The sequence below is a fragment of the Trachypithecus francoisi genome, unplaced genomic scaffold, assembly GCF_009764315.1.
Source record: "Trachypithecus francoisi isolate TF-2019V2 unplaced genomic scaffold, Tfra_2.0 Lachesis_group6, whole genome shotgun sequence".
In the NCBI taxonomy this organism is placed as follows: domain Eukaryota; kingdom Metazoa; phylum Chordata; class Mammalia; order Primates; family Cercopithecidae; genus Trachypithecus; species Trachypithecus francoisi.
The window spans coordinates 78,057,328-78,083,334 of NW_022681471.1; the positions used below are offsets into that span (position 1 = coordinate 78,057,328).

Below are 26,007 nucleotides of genomic sequence, written 5' to 3' on the forward strand. Positions count from 1 at the left end.
GGAAAAGCCACAGACATTAATGCCAGCCAGGATGGAGGCTGTACCATGCAAAGTCACAGGGGTGGAGCGGCCCAAAACCATGGGAACCCATTTCTTGCATCAGCGTGAACTGGATATGAGAACTGTAGTCAAAGGAGATCATTTTCAAGCTTTAAAATTTGACTGCCCCACTGGATTTCAGACTTGCATGGGCCCTGTAACCTCCTTGTTTTGGCCAATTTCCTATTTCGAATGGTTGTATTTACCCAATACATGTACCCCCATTGTATCTAGGAAGTAACTAAGCTTGCCTTTGATTGTACAGGCTTATAGGCAGAAGGGACTTGCCTTGTCTCAGATGAGACTTTGGACTGTGGACTTTTGGGTTAACGCTGCAATGAGTTAAGATTTTTGGGGACTGTTGGGAAGGTATGATTGGTAGTGAAATGTGAGGACATGAGATTTGGAGGGGCCAGGGCAAAATGATATGTATGGTTTGGCTGTGTCCCCACCCAAATCTCAACTTAATTGTATCTCCTAGAATTCCCACAACGGGACCCAGGGGGAGATAATTGAATCGTGGGGGCCGGTCATTCCCATGCTATTCTCATGATAGTGAAAAAGTCTCATGAGGTTTATCAGGGGTTTCCGCTTTGGCTTCTCTCTCATTTTCTCTTGCCACTGCCATGTAAGAAGTGTGTTTCGCCTCCTGTCATGATTCTGAGGTCTCCCCAGCCATGTGGAACTGTAAGTCCAATTAAACCTCTTTTTCTTGACAGTCTTTATCAGCAGCATGAAAATGGCCTAATACATATGGCATGTCAGTTAAATCTCAATAAAGCTGTTATTTAAAAATTATAGACCATGCAACAAAATGGCAGCATAGACAGCTTCAAGTTCTCATCCCTCCACAGAAATATCAGAAAATAAGCAGAAACTGTCAGAACCAACTTTGTCAGAACTCTGGAAAACAGTCAAAATGTTTACAACAACCAAGTAAATCAGAAAAAAAAAGGCAGCTGAAAATGGTAAGTAAATTGTGTAGTGTATTTACTTGTGCTTGTCCCATCTCCTCCTGGGTGTAGTGGCAGTCTTAAAGCAGTGGCATCCCATGTTCTCAGTGTGGGACCCTGATTCCTGGTTCCAGGAATAGCATAGCAGATATTATTCACAAATTATAGTGTAAGTCCATTCTAATCTATCTGGGGGCTTCCTGAAAAACTGACCCAGGCACTTGTTTTAGTTTATTTTAACTCAGAACTTAGACCATACTAAGCATTCACTTGAGGCTCAGTGTAAGCCTGGCTAAGTGATGGATTGTCTCAGCACAGAGACAATCTTACAAAGACTGGGGGAGGTGTTGGTTTTGATTTTGGGTTTTTTTGGCAGGAGGAGGAGGTTGCTTTTTGTTGTTGTTGTTGTTTATTTTTTGTTTTTGTTTCTAGCTCCTGAATTCAAGGAAAGCTCTATGAAAACATCAGCTGAATATAAGCTTTTTTAAAAAAAACCCAGAAACTTCAGTGACCATACGTGACAAGGGATACAACCTTTGCAAAAAGAGATTGGAAAAGTTACTAAACATACAGACTACAACAGCCTTCAACAATCAACAAAACAGCAAACCCTGAAAAAAGAGGAGAATCTGATTTCCACAGTCACCACACTGTAATATTCGAATGTACAGTTTTCAACAAAAACAAATCACAAAGCATACAATAAAATGGGGAAGTAGCAAAATAAATTGATAGAAGCCATCCTCAAGGAAGTCCAGACAATGGACTTAAGACAAAGACTTTAAAAGAGGCCAGGCACGGTGGCTCACACCTGTAATCCCAGCACTTTGGGAGGCCGAGGCAGGTGGATCACGAGGTCAGGAGATCAAGACCATCCTGGCTAACACAATGAAACCCCATCTCTACTAAAAATACAAAAAATTAGCCCAGTGTGGTGGTGGGCGCCTGTAGTCCCAGCTACTTAGGAAGCTGAGACAGGAGAATGGTGTGAACTGGGAGGCCAAGCTTGCAGTGAGCCGAGATCACGCCACTGCACTCCAGCCTGGGCAACAAAGTGAGACTCTATCTCAAAAAAAAAGAAAAAAAAAAAAGCTGTATTAAATATGTTCAAAGAGCTAAAGGAAAACTTGGACAAAGTACTGAAGAAGAAAATCAGGACAGATATATATTTGAAATTTTTAATATCAATAAAGAGATAAAAATTATTTAAAAGGGAAAAGGAATAAAAAAATCAAATAGCAAAAAGTTAGAAGTAAGTTCTTTCATATCAGTAATTACTTTAAATGTAAATTGATTAAATCATCCAATCAAAAGGCAGAAATTGGCAGGATAGTTAAAAAACACGATCCAACTATATGTTGTCTGTCTACAACAGTCTCACTTGTATTCAAAGACACAAATAGGTTGAACATAAAAGGATGGAAAAAAGTATTCCATGCAAATAGTAACCAAAAGATAGCTGGGTGGCAATATTTATATCAGATAAAACAGATTGTTAACAAGAAACAAAGAATGAAATTATAGATTGATGAAAGGGTCAATTCATTAATAATGTATAATTATTACAAACATATGTGCAACAAACAGTTAAAACCTCAAAATATGAAATAAACTGACAGAAATGAAGGAAGAAATACACTATTCTAAAATAACAGTGGAAGACACAATACCCTATTCTAAATAATGGATAGACAGAAGATGAATAAGAAAGTAGAGGATTTGAACAGCACTGTAAACCAGCTAGACCAACAAATATAGAACACTCCACTCAACAACAGCAGAATACATATTCTTCTCAAAAGACACGTTCTTCTCAAGTGCAAATGAAACATTCTCCAGAATAGACCATATGTTAGGTTATAAAACAAGTCCCAATAAATTTTTTAAACATTGAAATCATGCAAAGTATATTCCTCGACCACATGCAATGAAGTCAATAACTAAAGGAAAACTGGAAATTTTGCAAATATGTAGAAGTTAAATGACATAAGCAACCAATAAGTCAAAGAAGAAATTACAAAGGAAGTTAAAGTATACTTAGAGATGAATGAAGATGAAAACACAGCATACCAAAAATTTGGGAATAAAGTGAAGACACTGATTAGAGGGAAATTTATAGTCTTTCTTTCTTTCTTTCTTTCTTTCTTTGCTTTCCTTCTTTCCTTCCTTTCTTTCTTTCTTTCTTTCTTTCTTTCTTTCTTTCTTTCTTTCTTTCTTTCTTTCTTTTTCTTTCTTTCTTTTTTTTTTTTGACAGGATCTCCCTCTGTCGCACAGGCTGGAGTGCAGTGGTGTGGTCTTGGCTCACTGCAACCTCCACTTCCCAGGTTCAAGCAATTCTTGTGCCTCAGTCTCCTGAGTATCTGGGACTGGAAATTTATAGTTCTAAATGCTTACATTAAAAAATAAAAAGAGAGAGCTCAAGTCAACAACTTCACTTTAGCCATTGATAAAAAAAAACACACACACACCATTAAACACAAAACTAGCAGAAGGGAGGAAATAATAAATATTAGAGTGAGATAAACAAAATGGAGAATAGAAAACAGTAGAGAGAATCAATAAAACCCAAAGTTGGTTCATTTTTAAAAATCAACAAAATTGACAAACTTTTGTCCAGAATGACAAAAAAAGAAAGAGGGAATACGCATACGCATGTAAGTAAAATAAGCCAGGCATGGTGGCTCACGCCTGTCATCCCAGCACTTTGGGTGGCCGAGGCAGATGGATCACCTGAGGTTGGGAGTTCAAGACCAGCCTGACCCACATGGAGAAACCCCATCTCTACTAAAAATACAAAATTAGCCAAGTGTGGTAGTGCATGCCTGTAATCCCAGTTACTCAGAAGGCTGAGGTAGGAGAATCACTTGAACCCGGGAGGCAGATGTTGCAGTGAGCCAAGATCACAACACTGCACTCCAGCCTAGGCAACAACAACAACAACAACAACAAAAAAAGTAAGTAAAATAATAAATGAAAGTGGAGATATTTCTACCAGCCTTGCAAAGTAAAAATTATTACAAAAGAATACTATAAACAGTTGTTCATGAATAAATTAGATTAAGTGGACAAATTCCTAGAAACACAAAAATTCCCTAAAGCAACTCAAGAAGAAATAGAAAACCTTAAGCTACCTATAACAAGTAAAGATTGCATCAGTGGTGAAAAAACTCCCAACAAAGGAAAGACCAGAGCCAGATGATTTCACTTATAAATTCCAACAATTTTTTTTTTTTTTTTTTGAGACAGAGTTTCTCTCTTGTCACCAGGTTGGAGTACAATGTCACGATTTCAGCTCACTGCAACCTCCGCCTTATGGGTTCAAGTGATTCTCCTGCTCAGCCTCCCAAGTAGCTGGGATTATAGGCGCCTGCCACCATGCCCCAGGTAATTTTTGTATTTTTAGTAGAGATGGGGTTTCACCACGTTGGCCAGGCTGGTCTTGAACTCCTGACCTCAGGTGATCCCCCCGACTTGGCCTCCCAAAGTGTTAGGATGACAGGCTTGAGCCACTGTGCCCGGCCAAATTCTACAAAATATTTAAAGAAGAATTAATGCCAATTATTTTCAAACTCTTTCAAACAACAGAAGAAGGGGGAATACTTTCTAACTCATTATTTGAGGCCAGAATTAACCTGATACTAAAGCCAAATGAAGACATACAATGTAAAAAAAAAAAGAAAAAAGAAAAAAAAAAAAAAAAAGAAAGAAAGAAATTACAGGCTAACATCCCTTATGAAACTCTTTCAAAAAATAGAAGAAGAGGAAATACTTTCTAACTCATTCTTTGAGGCCAGAATTACCCTAATACTAAAGCCAGATGAAGCATACAATGTTAAAAACAAAATACAGACTGACCTCCCTTATGAATTTAGAGGCAAAGGTCCTCAACTAAATACTGACAAAAAATCTAGTAGCATATTAAGAGGATTATACATCATAATCATGTAGGATTTATTGCATGAATTGAAACAACATTCAACTTAAGAAAAGCCGGGCCGGGCGCGGTGGCTCAAGCCTGTAATTCCAGCACTTTGGGAGGCCGAGACGGGTGGATCACGAGGTCAGGAGATCGAGACCATCCTGGCTAACACCGTGAAACCCCATCTCTACTAAAAAAAAAATACAAAAACTAGCCGGGCGAGGTGGCGGGCGCCTGTAGTCCCAGCTACTCGGGAGGCTGAGGCAGGAGAATGGCGTAAACCCGGGAGGTGGAGCTTGCAGTGAGCTGAGATCGGCCACTGCACTCCAGCCTGGGCGATAGAGCGAAACTCCATCTCAAAAAAAAAAAAAAAAAAAAAGAAAATCCAATCAATGTAATCCATTATATTAATAAGAAGGAAGAGGAAAAACCCACATGGCCTTCTCAATTGAGATTGGAAAAGCATTTCACAAAATCTATACCTTTTGATGATAAAAACACTGAGAAAACTAGGAATAAAAGGAAACTTTATCAACATTAAAAAGAACATTTATGGAAAAACTCACAGCTAACATACTCAATGAGAAAAACGGGAAAACTTTTCCCCTTAAGATCAAGAACAAGAACAAGACAAAGATGCTGACTGGGAGCAGTGGCTCACGCCTATAATCCCAGCACTTTGGGAGGCCGAGGCTAGTGGATCACTTGAGGTCAGGAGTTTGAGACCAGCCTGGCCAACATAGCAAAACCCTGTCTCTACTAAAAATACAAAAATTAGCTGCATGTGGGGGTGTGCACCTGTTGTCCCAGCCACTCAGGAAGCTGAGGCAAGATAATCACTTGAACCCAGGGGGCAGAGGTTTCAGTGAGCAGAAATCATGCCACTGCACTCCAGTGTGGGCGACAGAGTGAAACTCTGTCTCAAAAAAAAAAAAAAAGACAAAGATGCCCAGCTTCATCACTGCTATTCAAAATTGTACTAGAAGTTCTAGCTAGAGCAATAAGACAAGAAAAAGAAATTAAAATATCAAAATTGTAAAGAAGAAATAAGGCCGGGTGCAGTGACTCATGCCTGTACTCCCAGCACTTTGGGAGGCTGAGGCAGGTGAATCACTTGAAGCTAGGAGTTTAAGACCAGCCTGATCAACATGGTGAAACCCCATCTCTACTAAAAAAAAAAATACAAAAATAGGCCAGGCGTGGTGGCAGGTGCCAAATCCCAGCTGCTCAGGAGGCTGAGGCAGGAGAATTGCTTGACCCAGGAGGCAGAGGGTGCAGTGAGTCGAGATGGAGCCACTGCACTCCAGCCTGGGCAACAGAGTGAGACTCCATCTCACAAAAAAAAAAAAAAAAGAAGAAGAAGAAGAAATAAAACTACCTCTATTCCCAGATGACATGATCCCATATATTTAAAAATCCCAAAGAATCCACACACAAAAAAAAACTATTGGAGCTAATAATCAAATTCAGCCAAATTGTGGGGTACAATGTCCATACACAAAATCACTTGTATTTCTATTCAACAGAATCCAGAAAGGTGATTAGGAAAGAATTCCATTAAAATGGCATCTAAAAGAATAAAATACCTAAAAATAAATTAACCAAGGAGTTGAAAAACTTGTATACTGAAACTAGGAAACCTTGCTGAAATAAGTTTAAGAAAACCTAAATACACAGAAAGCATTCCATGTAATTGATATGAAGGCTTAATATTTTTAAAACACAGTACTATCTCAAATGATCTACAGATTTAATGCAATCCATATCAAATTTCCACAGGTATTTTCTTACAGAAATGGGAAGGCTAATCCTCAAATTTTTTTTAGTCTTCAAATTTATATGAAACTACAAGGGGCCCTGAATAACTAACACAATCTTGAAAAAGATGAAGAAAGTTGGAGGTCATTTTTCTCAATTTCTAAAATTACTATAAAGGTACAAAAATCAAAACAGTGCGGTACTGGCATAAGTATAGACATATAGATGAATAAAATAAAATTGAAAGGCCAGAAATGAATACAGCCATCTGTGGCTAACTGATTTTTGATAAGGGTGTTAAAACCATTCACTGGGGGAAAGAATAGTCTTTTCAACATATGGTGCAGGACAATGAACTTCTACATGAAAAGAATAAAGTTGGACCCTTATCTGACACCATGTACAAAAATCAAGTCAAAATGTATCAACCTTGTTTGCACAAGTTACTAAAATTTTTAAAAATAGCAACCTGGGCAGGTCACAGAGGCTCACACCTGTAATCCCAGCACTTTGGGAAGCAGAGGTGGCGGGTCACGAAGTCAGGAGATTGAGACCATCCTGGCTAACACAGTGAAACCTCATCTCTATTGAAATTACAAAAAATTAGCCAGGTGTGGTGGCATGCGCCTGTATTCCCAGCTGCTTGGGAGGCTGAGGCAGGAGAATGGCTTGAACCTGGGAGGTGGAGGTTGCAGTGAGCTGAGATCATGCCATTACACTCCAGCCTGGGTGACAGACGGAGCTCCGTCTCAAAAACAACAGCAAAAACAAAAAAGTGTCAACCTAAATATAAGAGCTAAAACTGTAAAACTCTCAAAAAAAAAAAAAAAAAACTAAGTGAAAATCTTCATAATCTAGTATTTGACAATGGATCCTTGGAAAGGACACCAAAAGTAACAACAACAACAAAAAAAACAGGTAAATTGGATTTCATGAAAATTTAGAACTTTTATGTATCAGAAAACATTATGGTTCGGGTGCGGTGGCTCAAACCTGTAATCCTAGCACTTTGGGAGGCTGAGGCGGGTGGATCACTTGAGACCAGTCTGGCTAACATGGTGAAACCCCGTCTCTACTAAAAATACAGAAATTAGCCAGGTGTGTGGGCATGTGTCTGTAGTCCCAGCTACTTGAGAAGCTGAGGCAGGAGGATCACTTGAAGCCAGGAGGAGGAGGTTTCAGTGAGCTAAGATCGTAACACTGCACTCCAGCCTGGGCGACAGAGCAAGACCCTGCTTCACAAAAACAAAAAAACTAAAGCAAACAAACAAAAAGCCATTATGAAGAAACAGAAAAGACAAGCTACAAAATAGGAGGAAATAGTTTCAAATTTTATGTGATAAGGAGTTAGTATCCAAAATATACAAAGAATTGCTACAGCTCAGCAACAAAAAGATGAATAACCTGAGTCCATTTTGTGCTGCTATAACGGAATACCTGAGTGTAGGTAATTTATGAAGAACAGAAATGTATTGGCGTACACTTGTGGAGGCTGCGAAGTCCAAGATTAAGAAACTAGCATCTAGTGAGGGCTATTTTGCTGTGTCATCACATAGTGGAAGGCTAGAGGGCAAGAGAGGGTGAGAGAGAAAAGGGGACCAAACTTGCTCTTTTATAATGAATCTTTTCCCACAATAACAAACCCACTCCAGTGTTAATACACTTCTAACCTAATCACCTCTCATTAGGCCCCATCTCCCACCTCCCAATTGTTGTATTGGGGAGTAAGTTCCAACACACTTTTGGAGGGATACATTCAAACCATAGCACAAGCCAATTTTACAAATGGATGAAGTACTTGAATAGACATTTCTTCAAAGAAGATATAACATATTAAATAAGCAAATAAAAATATGCTCAACATTTTTGGTCATTAGGAAAATGGAAAACAAAACCACAATGAGCTACCACTTCACAACCTTTAGAATGGCTATAACCCAAAAAGAGTGGAGTATTGGTGAGGACATAGAGAAATTGGAGCTTCTGTGAACTGTTGGTGGGAATATTAAATGGTACAGGCACTTTGGAAAACAGAGATATTGATACACCCATGTTCACAGCAGCATTGTTCACAATAGCTGAAAGGGAGGAGCAACCCAAGTGTCCATCAAAGGTTGAATGAAATACACTAAACATACAATGGAATATTATTCAGCCTTAAAAGGGAAGGAAATTTTGACACAAGCTACAACATGGATGAAGCTTGAGGACATTATGCTAAGTGAAATAAAGCAGTCACAGAAATACTGATACTGGCCAGGCACAGTGGCTCATGCCTGTAATCCCCGCACTTTGGGAGGCTGAGGTGGATGGATCACCTGAGGTCAGAAAGTTTGAGACCAGCCGGGGCAACATGGTGAAACTCCATCTCTACTAAAAATACAAAAATTAGCTAGGCATGGTGGCACGCACCTGTAATCCCAGCTACTTAGGAGGCTGAGGCAGAATCACTTGAACCTGGGAGGCAGAGGTAGCAGTGAGCCAAGATTGTGCCACTGCACTCCAGCCAGGATGAGACAGCAGGACTCGAAGAAAGAAGGAAGGAAGGAAGGAAGGAAGGAAGGAAGGAAGGAAGGAAGGAAGGAAGGGGAAGAAAAGGAAGGAAAGGAAGGAAGGAGAAAGAAAGAGTGAGAGAGAGCGAGAGAGAGAAAGGAAGGAAGGAAGGAAGGGAGGGAGGGAGGGAGGGAGGGAGGGAGGGAGGGAGGGAAAGAACAAAAACTGTATGACGTAACTTGTATGAGGTACCTGTGAGTAGTCAAATTCATGAGACAGAAGAAAAATTATGGTTTCCCTAGGGCTGGTGGAAGGGCAAAAATGAGGAGTGTTGTTTAATGGGTACAGAGTAATTTTGCAAGATGAAAAGAGTTCTGGGGATTGGTTACACAACAATGTGAATATGCTTAACACTACTGAATTGTAAATCTACGAATTGTTAAAATGGTAAATTTTATGCTATGTTATTTGTTTTGGAGGAGTCTCACTCTGTCCCCAGGCTAGAGTGCAGTGGTATGTTATGTATATTTTGCTACAGTTAAAAATAAACAAGCATTAAAAGCTTTAAAAAAGAATAGAAAGTAAATGTTGAAAAGTTGTGGGGAAATTCTAAGTTTCATACACTGTTGATGAGAATGCAAAATGGTGTAGATGCTATGCGAAGCAGTTTGGCAGTTCCTCAAAAAGCTAAACATAGAATTACCATATGACCCAGCAATTCCACTCCTAGGTTACACCCAAAATAATTTAAAACAGGTATTCAAACAGATACCTGTATGCCAGTGTTCACTGCAACACTATTCACAATAGCCAAAATGTGGAAACAACTCATATGTCCATCAACAGATCAATGGATAAATAAAATATGGTATATACATACAGTGGAATATTATTCAGTTGTTAAAAGGAATGAAGTTCTTTATATGCTGTAATGTGAATAGCCTTGAAAACATTGTTAATGAATAAGCCAAAAACAAAAGGACAAATATTATATAAAGACACATATGAAATATTCAAAATAGGCAAATTCACAGAGACAGAAAGTAGATTAGAGGTTACCAGGGACAGGAGGGAGGCAGGGAGTAGGAAGTTATTGCTTAATGGTTACAGAGTTTCGTTTGGTATGATGAAAAAGTTTCAGAAATAGATAAGTGGTGATGGTTGCACAACACTGTGAATGTATTAAAGCCACTGAATTGAACACTTGAAAATGGTTAAGTTGGAAAATTTTGTGATATGTATTTTGCCACAGTTAAAAAAAGTACCAAAAAGAAAAAAATGGTAATAACAGCTATGATAAATATTACTCTTATGGCTATAATCTATTGTAACCATTTATGAAGTACCTACTCCATGCTAGGTCTAGGTACCAGAAAAATAGTAGTGAAGAACATTCTAGTGAGAGGAGACAGACAATATACACACAAATAAGGAGTCAGGAAATCTACTTTTTTTTTTTTTTTAGGCGGAGTCTTGCTCTGTCACCCAGGCTGGAGTGCAGTGGCACGATCTCAGCTCGTTGAAACCTCTGCCTCCCAGGTTCAAGCGATTCTCCTGCCTCAGCCTCCCCAGTAGCTGGGACTACAGGTGCATGCCACCACACCCGGCTAATTTTTTGTATTTTTAGTTTCACTGTGTTAGCCAGGATGGTCTTGATCTCCTGACCTCGTGATCCGCCCACCTCGGCCTCCCAAAGTGCTGGGATTAGAGACGTGAGCCACTGCGCCTGGCCAGGAAATCTACTCTTTAACCTTAATACTATGGCCGTGGGACTATGTGGCTTCTGTTCTCCATGACCACTTGCTGAGTCCCGGCTTGGGTCAAGCCCTAGAGACTAGGTTGTAGAGCTACGTGCTTTATATGTGATCAAGTTCACAGCAATGGGCATTTCCCGTACAAGCAGTCTCTGCTCCTCCCTTTCCTCTGCTCTTTAGGAGGTCAATTTTGCCTTGTTCTGGGCAGGCCTGAGCCTTAAACTCAAGAGCTGCCTTGGAATGACGGAGCCAGGGTAGGATGGAAACCCTATATACCTTTGCATTCTTGACTCAATTCCTTGAGTGCATAGAGAGTTCTTGGCATTTCCCCTGCTTTTTGCCCAGGCCTGTCTGAATGGCTTTCAAGCCATCTCTTCCCTTCCTTACTCCCCACCAACCCCTTCAGGGACTTGTATATCTATAGCTCCAGGGCTCTCAACATAATGAGAGCCCTGGATCTATAAATATAATAAAAAATAAAATACAAATGAAAAAAAATAATGAGCTAATACAAGCCCCAGTTAAGTTATCAATTGACTATTTGGTGTTGAGCAGGCAAAACCAAACCAACAAGTCATTTATTCTTTAGTTTGATAAACATTTAATGAGCTCTGTCTCAGGTGTTGGCAATTTCACTTCACAACCAGAATCATGGTATTAACCATTTCTTGAGCACCTATTGTGAGCAGGACAATTCTCATGGATTAACTCACTGAATTTTTATACAACCCTGTATGTGGGTGAGGCTTATCCCTTTTATCAGCAGAGAAGTTGAGGTTCAGAGTGACATGGCTGAGGTTACTGAGAATGCCTGGTACACTTAGACCATTTCAAAGCTCTTGTTTACGCCACACAGATAGCATGCCATGTACTCTGCCAACACCTTACCTCAATGTTCCCCTATAACCGTCAGCACACACTGCATGCTTAGCCCCTTTTTCCTCTTACACATCTCACATATAAAATCTCCCTGATACACACTACCTATATCTTGTGTTTCTTGCATTCCACACAAAAACTGAAATGCACATCCAGACTGACTTTACAAGGACACTGACACCCACAACTTTCCCTCCCCTGACACTTCGCATACACACACACACGCGCACACACACACACCTTGCATACACATATTCCTGCATAGACCTTGCATAAATAAGCCCTGCCTTCCACACACCCACTCAGGTATGAACACATATCCTAGAAATACACAGTCACAGCTGTGTTCTAGCAACAAAACTGGGTACAGAGATTCTTCACTCATCCTGCCTCATGCTCCTCCCTTTCTCCTCCTCTCCCAGGCCTGCCCTGTCTCCATGCAAAACTGTCTTCATTTAACTCACACACAGTCTCCTACCCACTGACAGGCTCTGTCTAGCCATATCCAAAGATTGTAAATCCCTGCCACCCCTTTCTTGTTTGTCTGCCCCACACTGTGGCATTTGGAATCACTTCGCAGAGGGACTACACAGACAGAGTTTTGCTCTGCACCTCAGGGAAGGGCAGTCCGGTAGGGCTATACCCCTTTCCACCTGCCGTTGCACCTGCCTCCCTTTCAGTGTTGAAGACATTTCCTATATCTTTTATTTCTAATTTTAATTGAGACAGAGTCTTGAACTCCTGGGCTCAAGTGATCCTCCTGCCTCAACCTCCTGAGTAGCAACAATTACACACATGTGTCACCAGGCCCAGTGGACTTTCCCTATATTGCCTTTATGGTGGGAGAGGTTGAGCCCCGGAACCATGTCCCCTGCCTCTTGTCTTTCAAACACTTAGCTCAGAATAGGGCGGAATTGGAAGTGAGGGCAGGAAATGGTCCGGAATAGCAAAGATCTCCTGGGTTCACATAAAGGTGTGGAAACAGGACTTACCCAAGAACCCAGGCTTAAGATTGACAATTAGGTACTTGTTCTGTAGCTACCACCACTGGTCTCCTTCCCAAAGTTAACTCTCAGTGCCTTATTCTATGATATCCTGAATACAAGGGTGCCAGGGTCTTTCTTCACTGCTAATGTGCCTTTGGGTGACTCCTTCCCTGACCCTGTGTCTCTATTTTCCCAATCTGTCAAAGAAAACCCAGTTATGAGGTCTACTCTATCACCATAAGGAATGGAGACTACATCAGGGTTATAACAGGCCTGGTGTAGGCTGGGAGCTTTCTCCATGGCTTCATTTCCTCAAGATCTCCCTCTGGGTCAGGCGCCCTGCAGGAGTTCCTTTGTATCCTTCTAGGGCCAGAACTGACTTGTCAAAAGCAGTATGTTGTAGTGTGATGAGTAAGCTGGCAAGCTTTCTGGTCAAACTACATGCACTTGACTGTTTGCTACTTAACCTAAGGCAAGTTGCTAAACCTCTCTGACCTCAGTTTCTCTGTCTTAGAAATGGGGCTAGTGATATCTCTCTCACAGGGTTGTTCACTGATTAAATGAAAATATGTCTAAAGTACCTGGTCAATTGAAAATATCAATAGATGTTTGTTGAATAAATGAATAAACTAAGTAATACGGTTATACTCAGGCTAAGATCACAGATCCAATAAATATCAAATATAATTACTGCCACTCAGTGTGTGTCCCACTGGAATGTAAGCTCCATGAAGGCAAGTCTTATGTCTGTTTTGTACCTCAAGCTCCTAGAATAGTAACTTGCAAAAATAGTGAGTGTTTGATAAATATTTTTGAATGAATGAATAAACAAATAAATTCATACTATATTGCAGCTACTGTGTTAGGCATATGGGATAGAATTCTACGACAGACTGTCCCTATTCTTATGGAGGTTACAATCTAGTAATTAAATTGACAATCAGGCTGGATGCAGTGGCTCATACCTGTAATCCTAGCACTTTGAGAGGCCAAGGCAGGAGAATTGCTTGAGTTCAGGAGTTTGAAACTAGCCTGGCCAACATGGCAAAACCTCATCTACTAAAAATACAAAAATTAGCTGGGCATGGTGGCACACGCCTGTAGTCCCAGCTACCCAGGAGGCTGAGGCAGGAAAATCACTTGAACCTGGAAGGTGGAGACTGCAGTGAGTCGAGATTATACCACCATACTTCAGTCTGGGGAACAGAGCAAGACTCTGTCTCAAAACATAAAAACATACGTGTGCATGTGTCTTTGTACACGTATGTTTTCATGTTTTGAGACAGAGCACTATTCACAATAGCAAAGACTTGGAATCAACCCAAATGTCCATCTGTGACAGACTGGATTAAGAAAATCTGGCACATATACACCATGGAATACTATGCAGCCATAAAAAAGGATGAGTTTGCGTCCTTTGTAGGGACATGGATGCAGCTGGAAACCATCATTCTTAGCAAAGTATCACAAGAAGAGAAAACCAAACACCGCATGTTCTCACTCATAGGTGGGAACTGAACAATGAGATCACTGGACTCGGGAAGGGGAACATCACACACTGGGGCCTATCATGGGGAGGGGGGAGGAGGGAGGGATTGCTTTGGGGAGTTATACATGATATAAACGTCATGCACATGTACCCTAGAACTTAAAGTATAATAAAAAAAAAAAAAGAAAAAAATCCTTTTAAAAAAAAAAACATAAAAACAAACAAACAAAGACTCGGTATGGCGGTGCATACTTGTAGACCCAGTCACTTGGGAAGCTGAGTTGGGAGAATCCCTTGAGCCTGGGAGGTCAAGGCTGCAGTGCGCTGTGGTCACGCCGCTGCACTCCAGCATGGGTGACAGAGCAAGATCCTGTCTCAAAAATTGATTAATCAATTAATTAAATTAACGATTGAACCTAGGCTTAACACTGTGAAGGAGAATGACGGAATGTTGTGAGAGTGACACACAGAAGGAATTTCTTAGTCTGGGATATGGAAAAGAGTCTCTCAGAGCCAGTGAGTATCTGAATTGATGCCTGAGGAAGGAGTGAATCAGGTGATAAGTAAGGAGAGGAGGTGGTGACGGGTTGAGCTGTTCAAATACCGGAAAAATGATCAGAGGGCTGAGTTGTGGTGAGAAAAGGAGTGAGTAGTAAGAGAAGGAGTTGGAGAAATTGCAGAGACTGGATCACGTAGGCCCTTGTGGGCTATGGCAAAACATTGGCTTTTGGTCCTCATGTGATGGAAAGACACTGGGGAGTTTCATGCAGGGGATTAGCATGATCTATGTTTTACAAAGATTCTTCTGGATTTATTGTAAAGAAGGGGTTGTAGGGGGCAAGGGTGGAAGCCAGGAGACCTGTAAGGAGGTTAGGGCAAGTCATCCAGTTGACAGATGATAGGGACTTGAACTGGACTTTTGGGAAGTAAATGAGGAGAGAGGTGGAGTGTTAGGATATATTCTGAGTGTAGCCGGACTTGCTAATAAGCTGAATGGTTAGGGGTAATAAGAAAAAGGAGGCAAACCTAAGTCTTAGATTTCTGACTTGCTACCTGGGTGGATGATGGTGCCGTTTCTTTGGCGGGAAAGATTGTGATGGAACAAGCTTTGGAGTGGCAATGTTCTGTTTTGGCTGTCTTTGATTTACCAGTGGTAAATGGAGAATTTACCAAATGGTAATATACCACATGGAGATGTCAAACCAAATAGAGATGTCAAATTATCAAATGGCAATTTATCACATGGAGATGTCAAACGTTAGTCTGGAACCCAGGACAGAGACTGAGGCATCTTTAAGGGGATTGTAAGTCCTGAGCATGCTGGAGGAGCCATGGGCTAGTTGTGAATAGAGGAATGACATAAACCGACTTTTGTTTTTAACATGATCATTCTGAATGCTGGGTTGAGCACTGACTGTAGGGAGGTAAGTATGGAAGCAGGGAGACCAGGAAGGAGGCCACTTCAGTCATATAAGTGAAATGTGATGGTGGCTTAGACCAGGGTAGTGGTGGTGGAGGTGGGCAGAAGAGGTTAGGTTCAGGATAAATTTTGAAAAGAGCCAATGGACCTTGATAATAGATTGAATACGAGAGGTGAGGGACATGGAGGAGTTAGAGATGATCCCCAGGTTCTGGGTTTTTCCAATTATGTTGATAGTGGAGCCATTCACTGAGGTAGAGACCACTAAAGAAGAGCAGGTTTGGGGGAAAGATGCTTAGTTCAATCCCTTTCTCTGCCCTTCTTGCTCCCTATGCTTATTTCTGATCTGCTGCCACCTTCAAAAGGAGCCTATTCCTTCTACCTGAAATCCATTATCAGAGAATCCCTCCTTTATGTTGATGCCTAGTGTTCCTAACCTCTATTAACACTGCACACTTTCCCTGTGGGATTACATGAATTCCCGTGGCTTCAATTGCCATCTTTATGCTGATGATTTCAAATATTCGATCTCTAACCCTGCACTCTTCTTTGAGCTTGAAACCCACATGGCCAACCATCTACTGGCTATCTCCCTGTGGACATCCCACGTGCACTACAACCCTACCATGAACCAAACTTTCATATTGCTCCCTGGACATCTGTCCTCTGCTCCAGTGCATGATATAGAGTAGTTGTTAAGACACTGGGTTCTAAAACCAGCCTGCCTTGGCTTATATCCTGGCTCTGCAACTTACTAGTCACTTCAACTTTCTGTGGCTCATTCCCTTACCTGCAAAATGGGAATGATGGTAATAGTACCTAAGCGTACCTCATAAAGTTGTTGTAAGAATCAAATGAATTAATCTATGAAAGCACGTAAAACAGTTGCCTGGCACATAAGTAAGTACTTAATTACCTATTAATTTTACTATGATAATGGTGATGATAATAGTGATAATAATGATCTCTCAAATATGTCCCCTTCTGTCCCTCTTGACTGTGACTACCATATCGTTAATAATGATCTCTCAAATACGTCCTCTTCTGTCCTCTTGACTGTGACTACCATATTGTAGGCTCCTTTTTGCCTGGATCACAAGAGCCTACTAACATAGCTGAATTTGAATATAATGGTAGATGTGTCATGCACAGTGCTGGGTACTGCAATGACATAAAAGTTTATTAGATATGGTCTTATCCTTCTGGGTCTGAAGAAGCACTAAGCCTAGAACCATCCTGTCCAACATGGTAGCCATTAGCTTCAACTGGCTATTAAATTTTAACTTTAGATTTATTAAAATAAATTATTATTAGAAATGAAATGCTTAGTCATACTAATCACATTTCAAGTGCTCAGCTGCTTGAGGTCAGACTACTTAGATGCATATCCTGGATCTGTCATTTCCAGCTGTGTGACCTTAGGCAAGTTACCTAACCTATCTGAGCCTGTCCTTTCATCTATTAAATGGACCTAATAATAGTACATACTACCCCTACTACCGACCTTACAGGGCTGCTGTAAAGATAAAATGAGTTAACATTTGTAAAGTGTTTTAGTTGTGGTTCTGGAATTCATTTTCTTTTCTTTTTCTTTTTCTTTTTTTTGATGGAGTTTTGCTCTTGTCACTCTAGGTTGAAGTGCAGTGGCATGATCTCAGCTTGCTGCAACCTACACCTGCCAACTTCAAGCTGTTCTCCTGCCTCGGCCTCCTGAGTAGCTGGGATTACAGGCACCCACCACTACGCCCCAATAGTTTTTGTATTTTTAGTAGAGACGAGGTTTCACCATGTTGGCCAGGCTGGTCTCGAACTCCTGATGTCAGGTGATCCACCCACCTTGGTCTCCCCAAGTGCTGGGATTACAGGTGTGAGCCACTGCACCTGACCTGGAATTCACTTTCTGTGTAATCTTGAGCACGTTGTTTCCCCTCCCAGGCCTCAGTAGGAGTGATCAGACTCCTGTATATGGTCTCTAAGGTCCCACCAGTTATAGTAGTCTTTAAGAGAAAGGAGCCTGTTTCAGATGGCATAAAGGAGCTGAGATAGAAATGAACATGACACATCTGAGGCACGGTAATTAGAACTGCCATTTATCAAATGTTAACTCTGTACTGGGCACCATGCATACATTATTTCATTTAATTCTCACAACAGCCCTGTGAGGTAGAATTTATCTTCATTTTGTCAATAAAGAACCTAAAACTAGAGAAATAGCACTTTGGAAAAGCAAAGCCACTGCCCACTGTCATACAGCCAATAGTGAATGGTAAGGTACCCACTCAAATCCAGGTCTGCCTGACACCAAGACGAAACTCGAAGCCACCCTGCCACACCATCTAGGAGGCTTGATGAGAGAGTGGAGCTGGAGAGCCTTCCTCCATAATTATATCGGAGTCACTTCAATATAATTATGAAGGAAGTATGGGAGGGGAAAGACTGGAAACAGGGAGACCCATTAAAAGACCGTTGCATGCAAATGGGAAATGATGGGTGTTCCTGAACTGGGGCAGCAGCCTTGGGGATGAAGAGATAGTAACAGATGGAGGACATCCTACTGTTACTCTCTGTCACTCTATCATTAATCCCTGAGGGCAAGAACTCTTTTTTATTTGTATCTCACCCACTACCTGTGTTCTCTCCCTACACACACACAGACAGCACAACATAGCACTTTGCACACAAATCCACTGTTGGTTAAAACGGATTCAATTAGATTTAATTAACAAGAGTTGGTAACTGATTAGATCGGAAGAGAATACAAGATAGCTTCCAAGTTTAGAACTTGGGTCTTTGGAAGAATTTTGAAGTTGCTTTCCACGGAGCAGTAGAATGCTCAGAGTAGCCCTAACTGTCTTGCTTCCCTACCCTAAGATCTATTATTGGCAGGGGCCTAGCTAGCGTAAAGCTGGCCTTCCCTCCCAAGCATCTGACATTCTGGGTTGGGAAGGAGGCTCTTTCTTCTTGGGCCTCCTTTCCACTTTCCCTAGCCTGAGCAATGAGTCCCTCTTCATAATATTTGAATCAGAGGAAACAGATAGACTGAGGAAGTGAAGAAAAAACAGGCTGCCTGAGCTCTGAGAGCCAATGTAAACACTCAGTGGTTTCCTGTTGTTGCAGCCCAAAGCGTCCCTGACATCATTCCTGGCCTTTCCAGAACACACTGGTTCAGCCCAGCCTGTCAACCTGCCAGGGCTGAGTGGCAGTCACCTCCCTTCCCCACCAGGGTTAGATCCTCCAGAAGTGGGGAACTTCTCCAAGCCAACCATTTCCCACCTGCCCCGCCAGCCACCTTGGCCTTTCTAGCCCTATTAGGCATTTAGAGGCTGTGGGCTGGACACGCTGTCCCACTTTCCAGAGGCCCAATGGCTTTTGGGTCAGAGAATGATTTCCCAAACCGGAAAAGTTATTCTACTCTTTTAATGGAGATTTGGAGTCAGGGGAGAGGGAGGAAGGTGTGACACACAGCTTCTGAGACAGGCCCCAACTGCTTCCTACCCTCCTCACCCCACCCAAGGGCCTACAGGTTTATGTTCTCAGTGTTGGTCACAGATTCCTAGAAGCAGAACTAGAAAGGCCTCTGAATACCTTGTAGCCTAATCTTCACACAGTGCAGATGAGAGCACTGAGGCCCGGAGGGGTAAAGAGACTAGACCCAATCACACATTGGTCAGAGCCGTATAAGCCCTCTACTGCCAGAGGTCTGAACCTGAGCTATCACAAGGCAGGATGACATTGTTGCAAGAGTTCTTGACAGGAAATCCAGAAACCAGGATTCAAGTTCAAATTCCTCTGTGAGATCTTGAATAAATTCTCCTTCTCTCTGGGTTTTGGCTTCGACAGCTGTAATTCAATTTCAAGGCAATAAATACTTATGAGAGCCTACTGTTCTTGGTAGAGCTGACAGCTCTTAAGAATGAGAAGAAGGCATGATAAGAACACTCACCATTTCACAGGCTGGAATGGAAAGAAATGGTCTAAATTCTATAAGAGACCTTAAGCCTATGTGGACTACATATCTATGTCTCTGGGCAGAATCAAACCATAATCAGAGTTGTGGGGTCCTTCAAGGCTGCATTCCCCTCCCTATTCCCTTCACAAGGCAGCAGAGAGTTCTTAATGGGCCAGAGTTTTGTTTGCAAAAAAGATTCCCAGTTCCACTTCTCATTTAGCTGGGTAGATCTGCATAGAGAGGTGGCAAGGTTCTAAATTATTGTCTGGAAAATCAAGCCAAACACATTATGGTAATTCCTGTAGCCAGCAATAATAGGATTTCAAGCTGTAGCTATGCCACAGAGCACAGGCAATTTGGAATAGCTCTTTTAGCCAATCAAATCCACCACAGCCTAGCTTAGCAAACAGAATTTAGAAGCACATTTGGGAGCAAAGATGCTTATTCCTGCACTTTAAGATGCATGAAGCAATGTGAAGTCATTCCTTTAGCCAATCAGTTTAACCACAGCATGGATTAGGTAAAACACGCACAGAGCAAGGTACAGACGCATTTAGACGCCTGGAGACGTACATCCATACACAGATGCATATGCAGGAGGTTGCTCACGCACTTTGGGAAACACACAAACTCTCAGAGCAGCCGATGGAAAATTTTAAAAAGACACACACACACACACACACACACAAACACACACTCCAACCATAAGCTAGGAAAAGACAGCCACCTGTCTGGAGTTTTGGGTGGCTGCTTTTTGGCCCTCTGCTCATCTCTCTCCTTATTCCCCCAACAATGGTACTAATTCAGATCCTATGTTTTCTCCAAAGGAACCTTAGAAAGCCACCCCCAAAACCACTGCATCTATACCCACTCCCACCACGCCACATCAGATTCTTATTACTTATCTGTCACCTGAACTGTAGCAAAGATCTTCTGTCATGGCTCCCTGATGTCAGTATCTTTTCTCCAATTCATCCTCCGTCAGGCTGACTGGCAGAGGGAATCTTCCTAGAACTCAACCCTGTTCTTACAGCATCCCTGCTCAAAAGCCTCCCTTTCCTCCTCACTGTCATCACAAGCCAACCCAGACACCTGTCACTCATGGGGTGACCAAAATCTGGGACCCCTTTTTCATGCCCTCTGCCCTCCAGAAGGCAGATGACACCTTGCTCAGCCGCCTATTCATGTCCTCCTCAAGCACTCCTACCCCCTATGCTATTACCTTGAACTAGAACCACCCGCTTCTGCACCTATCAAAATCTTACCTACTTTTTTTTTTTTTTTTTTTTTTTTTAAGATGGAGTCTCACTCTGTCACCCACGCTGGAGTGCAGTGGCGCTATCTCGGCTCACTGCAACCTCCGCCTTCTGGTTCAAGTGATTCTCCTGCCTCAGCCTACCGAGTAGCTGGGACTACAGGAACACGCACTACGCCCAGCTAATTTTTGTATTTTTAGTAGAGATGGGGTTTCACCATATTGGCCAGGATGGTCTCAATCTCTTGACCTTGTGATCTGGCCACCTCAGCCTCCCAAAGTGCTGGGATTACAGGCATGAGCCACTGTGCCCAGTCTTACTTTGAATTTTTTTGAAGAATAACTGTATCTTTGAAATTCTTTTTTTTTTTTTTTTTGAGACGGAGTTTTGATCTTGTTGCCTAGGCTATAGTGTGATGGTGCGATCCCAGCTCACTGCAACCTCTGTCTCCCAGGTTCAAGTGATTCTCCTGCCTCAGCCTTCCCAGTAGCTGGGGCTACAGGCACGTGCTACCACACTCAGCTAATTTTTTTTTTTTTAATTTTTAGTAGACACAGATTTCACCATGTTGGCTAAGTTGGTCTCGAACTCCTGACCTCAGGTAATCAACCCTCCTTGGCCTCTCAAAGTGCTGGGATTACCAGCGTGAGCCAGCACGCCTGGCCGCAATTAAAATTTTGGCTGTTGTTTTCATCCTTCAAGCCCTGACCCAAAAGTCACCTCCTCCATGAAGTCTGCCTCTAATCTCCCAAAAGTGCTGTGTAATAGAACAAAACTTACCCTAGTCAGCCTTAGTAAGCATGCATGTATGTTGTATGTCTTCATCCTCAGAGGAGAACTGATGGGGGAAGAGGGCAAAACTCCCTGATGCCAGTGCCTCATGGGTTTGAGTCCTGGCACCTCCACTAGCTTGCTGTGTGACTATGAACAAAGCTCAATTGCTCTCTGGCCTTGATTTTTCACTTCTAGATTCACTTTCACTTCTAGATTCTGTTCAAGATGTACGATTTTATGCAGTTTCTCTCATGCGGCTGCCTGGGACTAGGTATGTCCACTATCATATTATCATATTCATTCATATTTTTTTCTCTCTCTGTCTTTCCCTGTTTCTGTCTCTTTTCCCGTTTTTCTCTCCTCTCTCCTCTTCCCTTCTCTGTTTCCTTCTCTCTTCTGTTTCTCTGTCTGTTTCTTTCTTTTTCTTCCTGTCTCTATCTGTTTCTGTCTCTAATTCCTACTATTTTTCTCCCTCCTCCTTTTTTTCTTCTAAGTCTTTCCCTCTGTCCCTCCAACCTCTTTCTTCCTTTTCTCTGTCTCTCTGCCTCTTCCTTTATGCCTCTCTCTTCTCCTTCTCTGATTCTCTCTCTGTTCATGAACTTCAACCTTGGAATCTGGCTGAATAACTTCCAATCCAAAATAGTTTTGGTGCTTCCTGAGTATTGCTAGTGAGGACAGGTAGAAATGGGGTCCCTCTGAGGTTTTCAGAAAGCTCAAGTTCCCTGCTCCTTGGGAAGGGTATTTCACAAAGCTAAGGAGGAAGGCAGCAGGATGTAAGGTCTCATAACATGCCCTGTTGGCTCCTACCCTCCAGTCTTCCACCCAAAGAAACAACACTGCCCACAGATTACAAAGGGTCTTCATCTCCTAAATGATCTGAGCCAGAAGTTCTTAGAAACCATATTCCTACTCTCTTCTGACACAATCCCACAAAATCATTTTGCAGATGTGAAAACTAAAGCCCACGCATAGGAAAGGACTGGCTCACTACTACACAGTAAAGTAGCAGAACTGGAACTAGAATGCTAGTGTTCTGACTCCTAATCAACTTCTGAAAAGGTTATAAAATTGATTCAACATCACCAGCCAAAAAGCATTATTGGACTGGGCATGATGGCTCACACCTGTAATCTCAACACTTTGGGAGGCCGAGGTAGGAAGACTGCTTGAGCCTAGGAGTTTAAGACCAGCCTAGGCCACAGAGCGAGACCCCAAATCTACAAAAAATTTAAAAATTAGCTGGGCATGGTGTTGCATGCCTGTGGTCCCAGCTACTAGGGAGGGTGAGGTGGGAGAATCACCAGAGCCCAGGAGGTTGAGGCTGCAGTGAACTGTGATCACATCACTGCACTCTAGCCTGAGCTATAGGGCCGGATCCTGTCTCAAAAATAATAAAACAAGGCTGGGCCAGGTGGCTCACATCTGTAATCCCAGTGCTTTGGAGGCCAAGGTGGGAGGATCACTGGAGTCCCGGAGTTTGAGACCAGGCTCAGCAACATAGTGGGATGCTGTCTCCAAAAAAAAAAAAAAAAAAAAAAAAAAAGGCAAGCATGGTGGTCCTAGTTACTCAGAAGAGGCTGAAGTGAGAGGATCACTTGAGCCAGGAGGTTGAGGCTTCATAGAGCTGTGATCAAGTTCTGTAGCCTGGGCAACAGAGTGAGACTGTCTCAAATAAATAAATAAGAAATAAATGAAATAAAATAAAGCACTGTTGGGGTTATTTTTCTAGTAGAAGAAGAGAAAGCTGAGGATTGAAATGGGCAGAGTGGTGACTAATCAATATCCAGATTGTGAACACTTAAAGGCAGGGTCTCTGTCACCTTTGTTTCCAATGAAAGCCCCATACAGTATCTGGCCCCAGCTCAGTGATTAATAAATGAGGGAGGGAGTTGTCATCAGGCATTTGAGGGACACTGATGCCTCCTCTGGGACTCTGGGTATTTATGCAGAGACTCCAGAAAGCTGGAAATCAAAGGACTGGGGATTTAGTCTCAGTCTGTCCAACACTGGTTCAGCTCCCCACTCATTTCTCCCACCCCTCCATAAATGAGTTTCTTCTTTATAAAAGAAGAGGTAATGGTATCTGACTCATCTGGCTCCCTGGAGCTTGAGGAAGCTGAATTGAAAAACAAAGAAAAAATAGGAAAGAGCTTTGACAAAAACAAGACACTATTCTGCAAATGTGATGGCCGGATGCTATGGTGATGTCCCAGCTAGTAATTATGTTCTCAGCGGCAACTGTGGGCAATGAGTGAGTTATCTTCTCACTCTCAAAGCCAGAGGCCTTGAAAGAGGAGAAATTAGGTGAGCCTTTTCTTAAGAGTTTTTTGGAGGGGACCAGAGCAGACCCCTCACTCCCAACACACACACATACAAACTATACCCCAGATTCCAGCCTTCTGGGGATTCATAGTCAGCTTAAGCAAGGACTGCATCCCTACCTCTGCTATTTAATTCCGAGACACTGGGGTCCCGAAGTTATTGAGGTTTCTCGGAGACTAGAAGTGAAGTGAGAGTCTCCAATTTCCATTCAGTCCCAGTTCTACAGCCAGCCTTGGGCTCCAGTTCTTATTTTCACTAATTTACTCTGTGGCTTCAGGTAAATTACACTCCCTCTCTGAACTCTTTTCATCTGTAAAGGAAAAAAAAAAAAAAAAACAGGATGAACTAGATGCCTAAAATTGTTTCTGAATCTGGACTGGGATTCAGAAGACCTGGGTTTGAGTCCTAGCTCCATCACAACGACTGTACAACCTTAGTCAACTTCTTTCCGGGGCCTCAGTTTTCACAACTATAAAATGAGGCATTTGGGTTAGATGCTTAGCAGTGTGTTTCAAAAGTTCTGAACCGGCATTCAGGAAACGTGGATTCTAGCCCCAACTGCCACAGAGTGAATCACTGCCTGAGTTTAGACTGGTCTCATCTCTTCTCTGGGCCTGCTTCTTTATCTTTATCGTGAGGATATTCAAATATAAGTTATCTAAACACACCCTCTGATTCTGACAGCCTGTGGTTCTAGAATTTTACAAGTACTGAAAAGGAAGTGAAGAAAGGGAGAGGCCACACCCAGAGTAATTTCTCATAAACTGGCAAATGGTTGCCCTCTATGGGTCTGACCTGGAAGTGGAGGCCCAATTAGACCACTTGCTGTAGCAACTGCTAAAGAGCTGAGGCCAGAGGGGAGCACAAGAGATCACTGAGTACTTCACTAGATAGGGCCAGAATCAGGCTGCGGTTGACCTACAGACCTCCCAGTCCCTCACAATGAGAGACATGCAGATAAGAAGTGTGTGCTGGGAGACTGAACCTTCTCTCCTAGTGACTAGAAACAAGAGGCTTTCCAGGGCTGTGCAGAGAGCGTGGCCAGTAGGGTCTCTGCCATGGGCAAAGTGAATGTCGGGGGTGTGGATGAATGGGGGTGGAGTGTGGTGACTGTGCTATGAGAGTGGGTATAGGAACAAGTTAGTTCCTTGGCTGAGAAGTTTCACATGTGGGGCAAAGATATGGCAAGAACTGCTCAAATGAAAGTGCTTTTCAGCATCCCCATCTACTCCCTTCCCTCCTCAGAGAAAAGAAAATTTATGCCTGGGCAGAAAAAAGGAGTGACCTTAGTGTGAGAGTGAGAACCTAATCATGAGAAAGACTTAATCATGAGAAAGACTAAATCATGAGAAAGACCAAGGAGTGCTTGGTATTCAGGGAAGGCCCTACTGTCTAGAGGATTTGTGGGCTCAGTGTTGAGGTATCACTAAATTTGAGGGGCTTCTTGGACACAGTATTGCAGGGCATTACGTGCTGGAGGTGTAGGATGGGTTCAGATATAGGGTTATGTTACAGAAACAGGTGCATACTAAGGCTTTCATTACTGTCATTCTATAATGTTTTATTATATAAGCAGTACTAGGCAGGCCATGCAACACTGGGCTCCCCTGCCCCATCTCTCTTTCTTGGTTAAAAAGTCTGACCACCTAACTCAGATGCAAGGGAAACAACAAAGGCAGTCAGTGTTTCTTCTTATGTGACAGGGATGGTTGCAGCCCTACTTCTCTCCTAATTCACTGTAGAAACCAGGTCAAGTTTCAGCATCTCTCTGGGCCTCAGTTTCCCCACCTGAAACAGGAGCAAGCTGGACTTGATGAGCTTCCAGGTTTCTCCCAGCTCTGACATTCTATCTGGTTCTTTTTATAATGTTCTGTGGTGTTGTATGCTTCTCTGCCCCTACCCGAGTAGGGGCCACCAATTCCCAAAGGTCCTTTCAACCCTAACATCCAAGCCTACTCATTCAAGCTTCCAAGGCTTTCCATTACATCCTAGTCCCACCCCCACCACTTCATCCCA

At 42.4% G+C, this 26,007-nt stretch overlaps 1 protein-coding gene across 1 annotated transcript in view; it reads right to left on the reverse strand.

Moving 5' to 3' along the window:
* Positions 1-21,735, reverse strand: part of MSN (moesin) — a 153,192-nt gene extending 131,457 nt beyond the window's left edge. Inside the window, exon 1 of the mRNA XM_033201141.1 lies at positions 21,676-21,735. Coding sequence (XP_033057032.1) covers positions 21,676-21,720 — 45 coding nt within the window. The 5' untranslated portion in view covers positions 21,721-21,735. The remainder of the gene's footprint in view (positions 1-21,675) is intronic.
* Between the last annotated feature and the right edge of the window lie 4,272 nt (positions 21,736-26,007).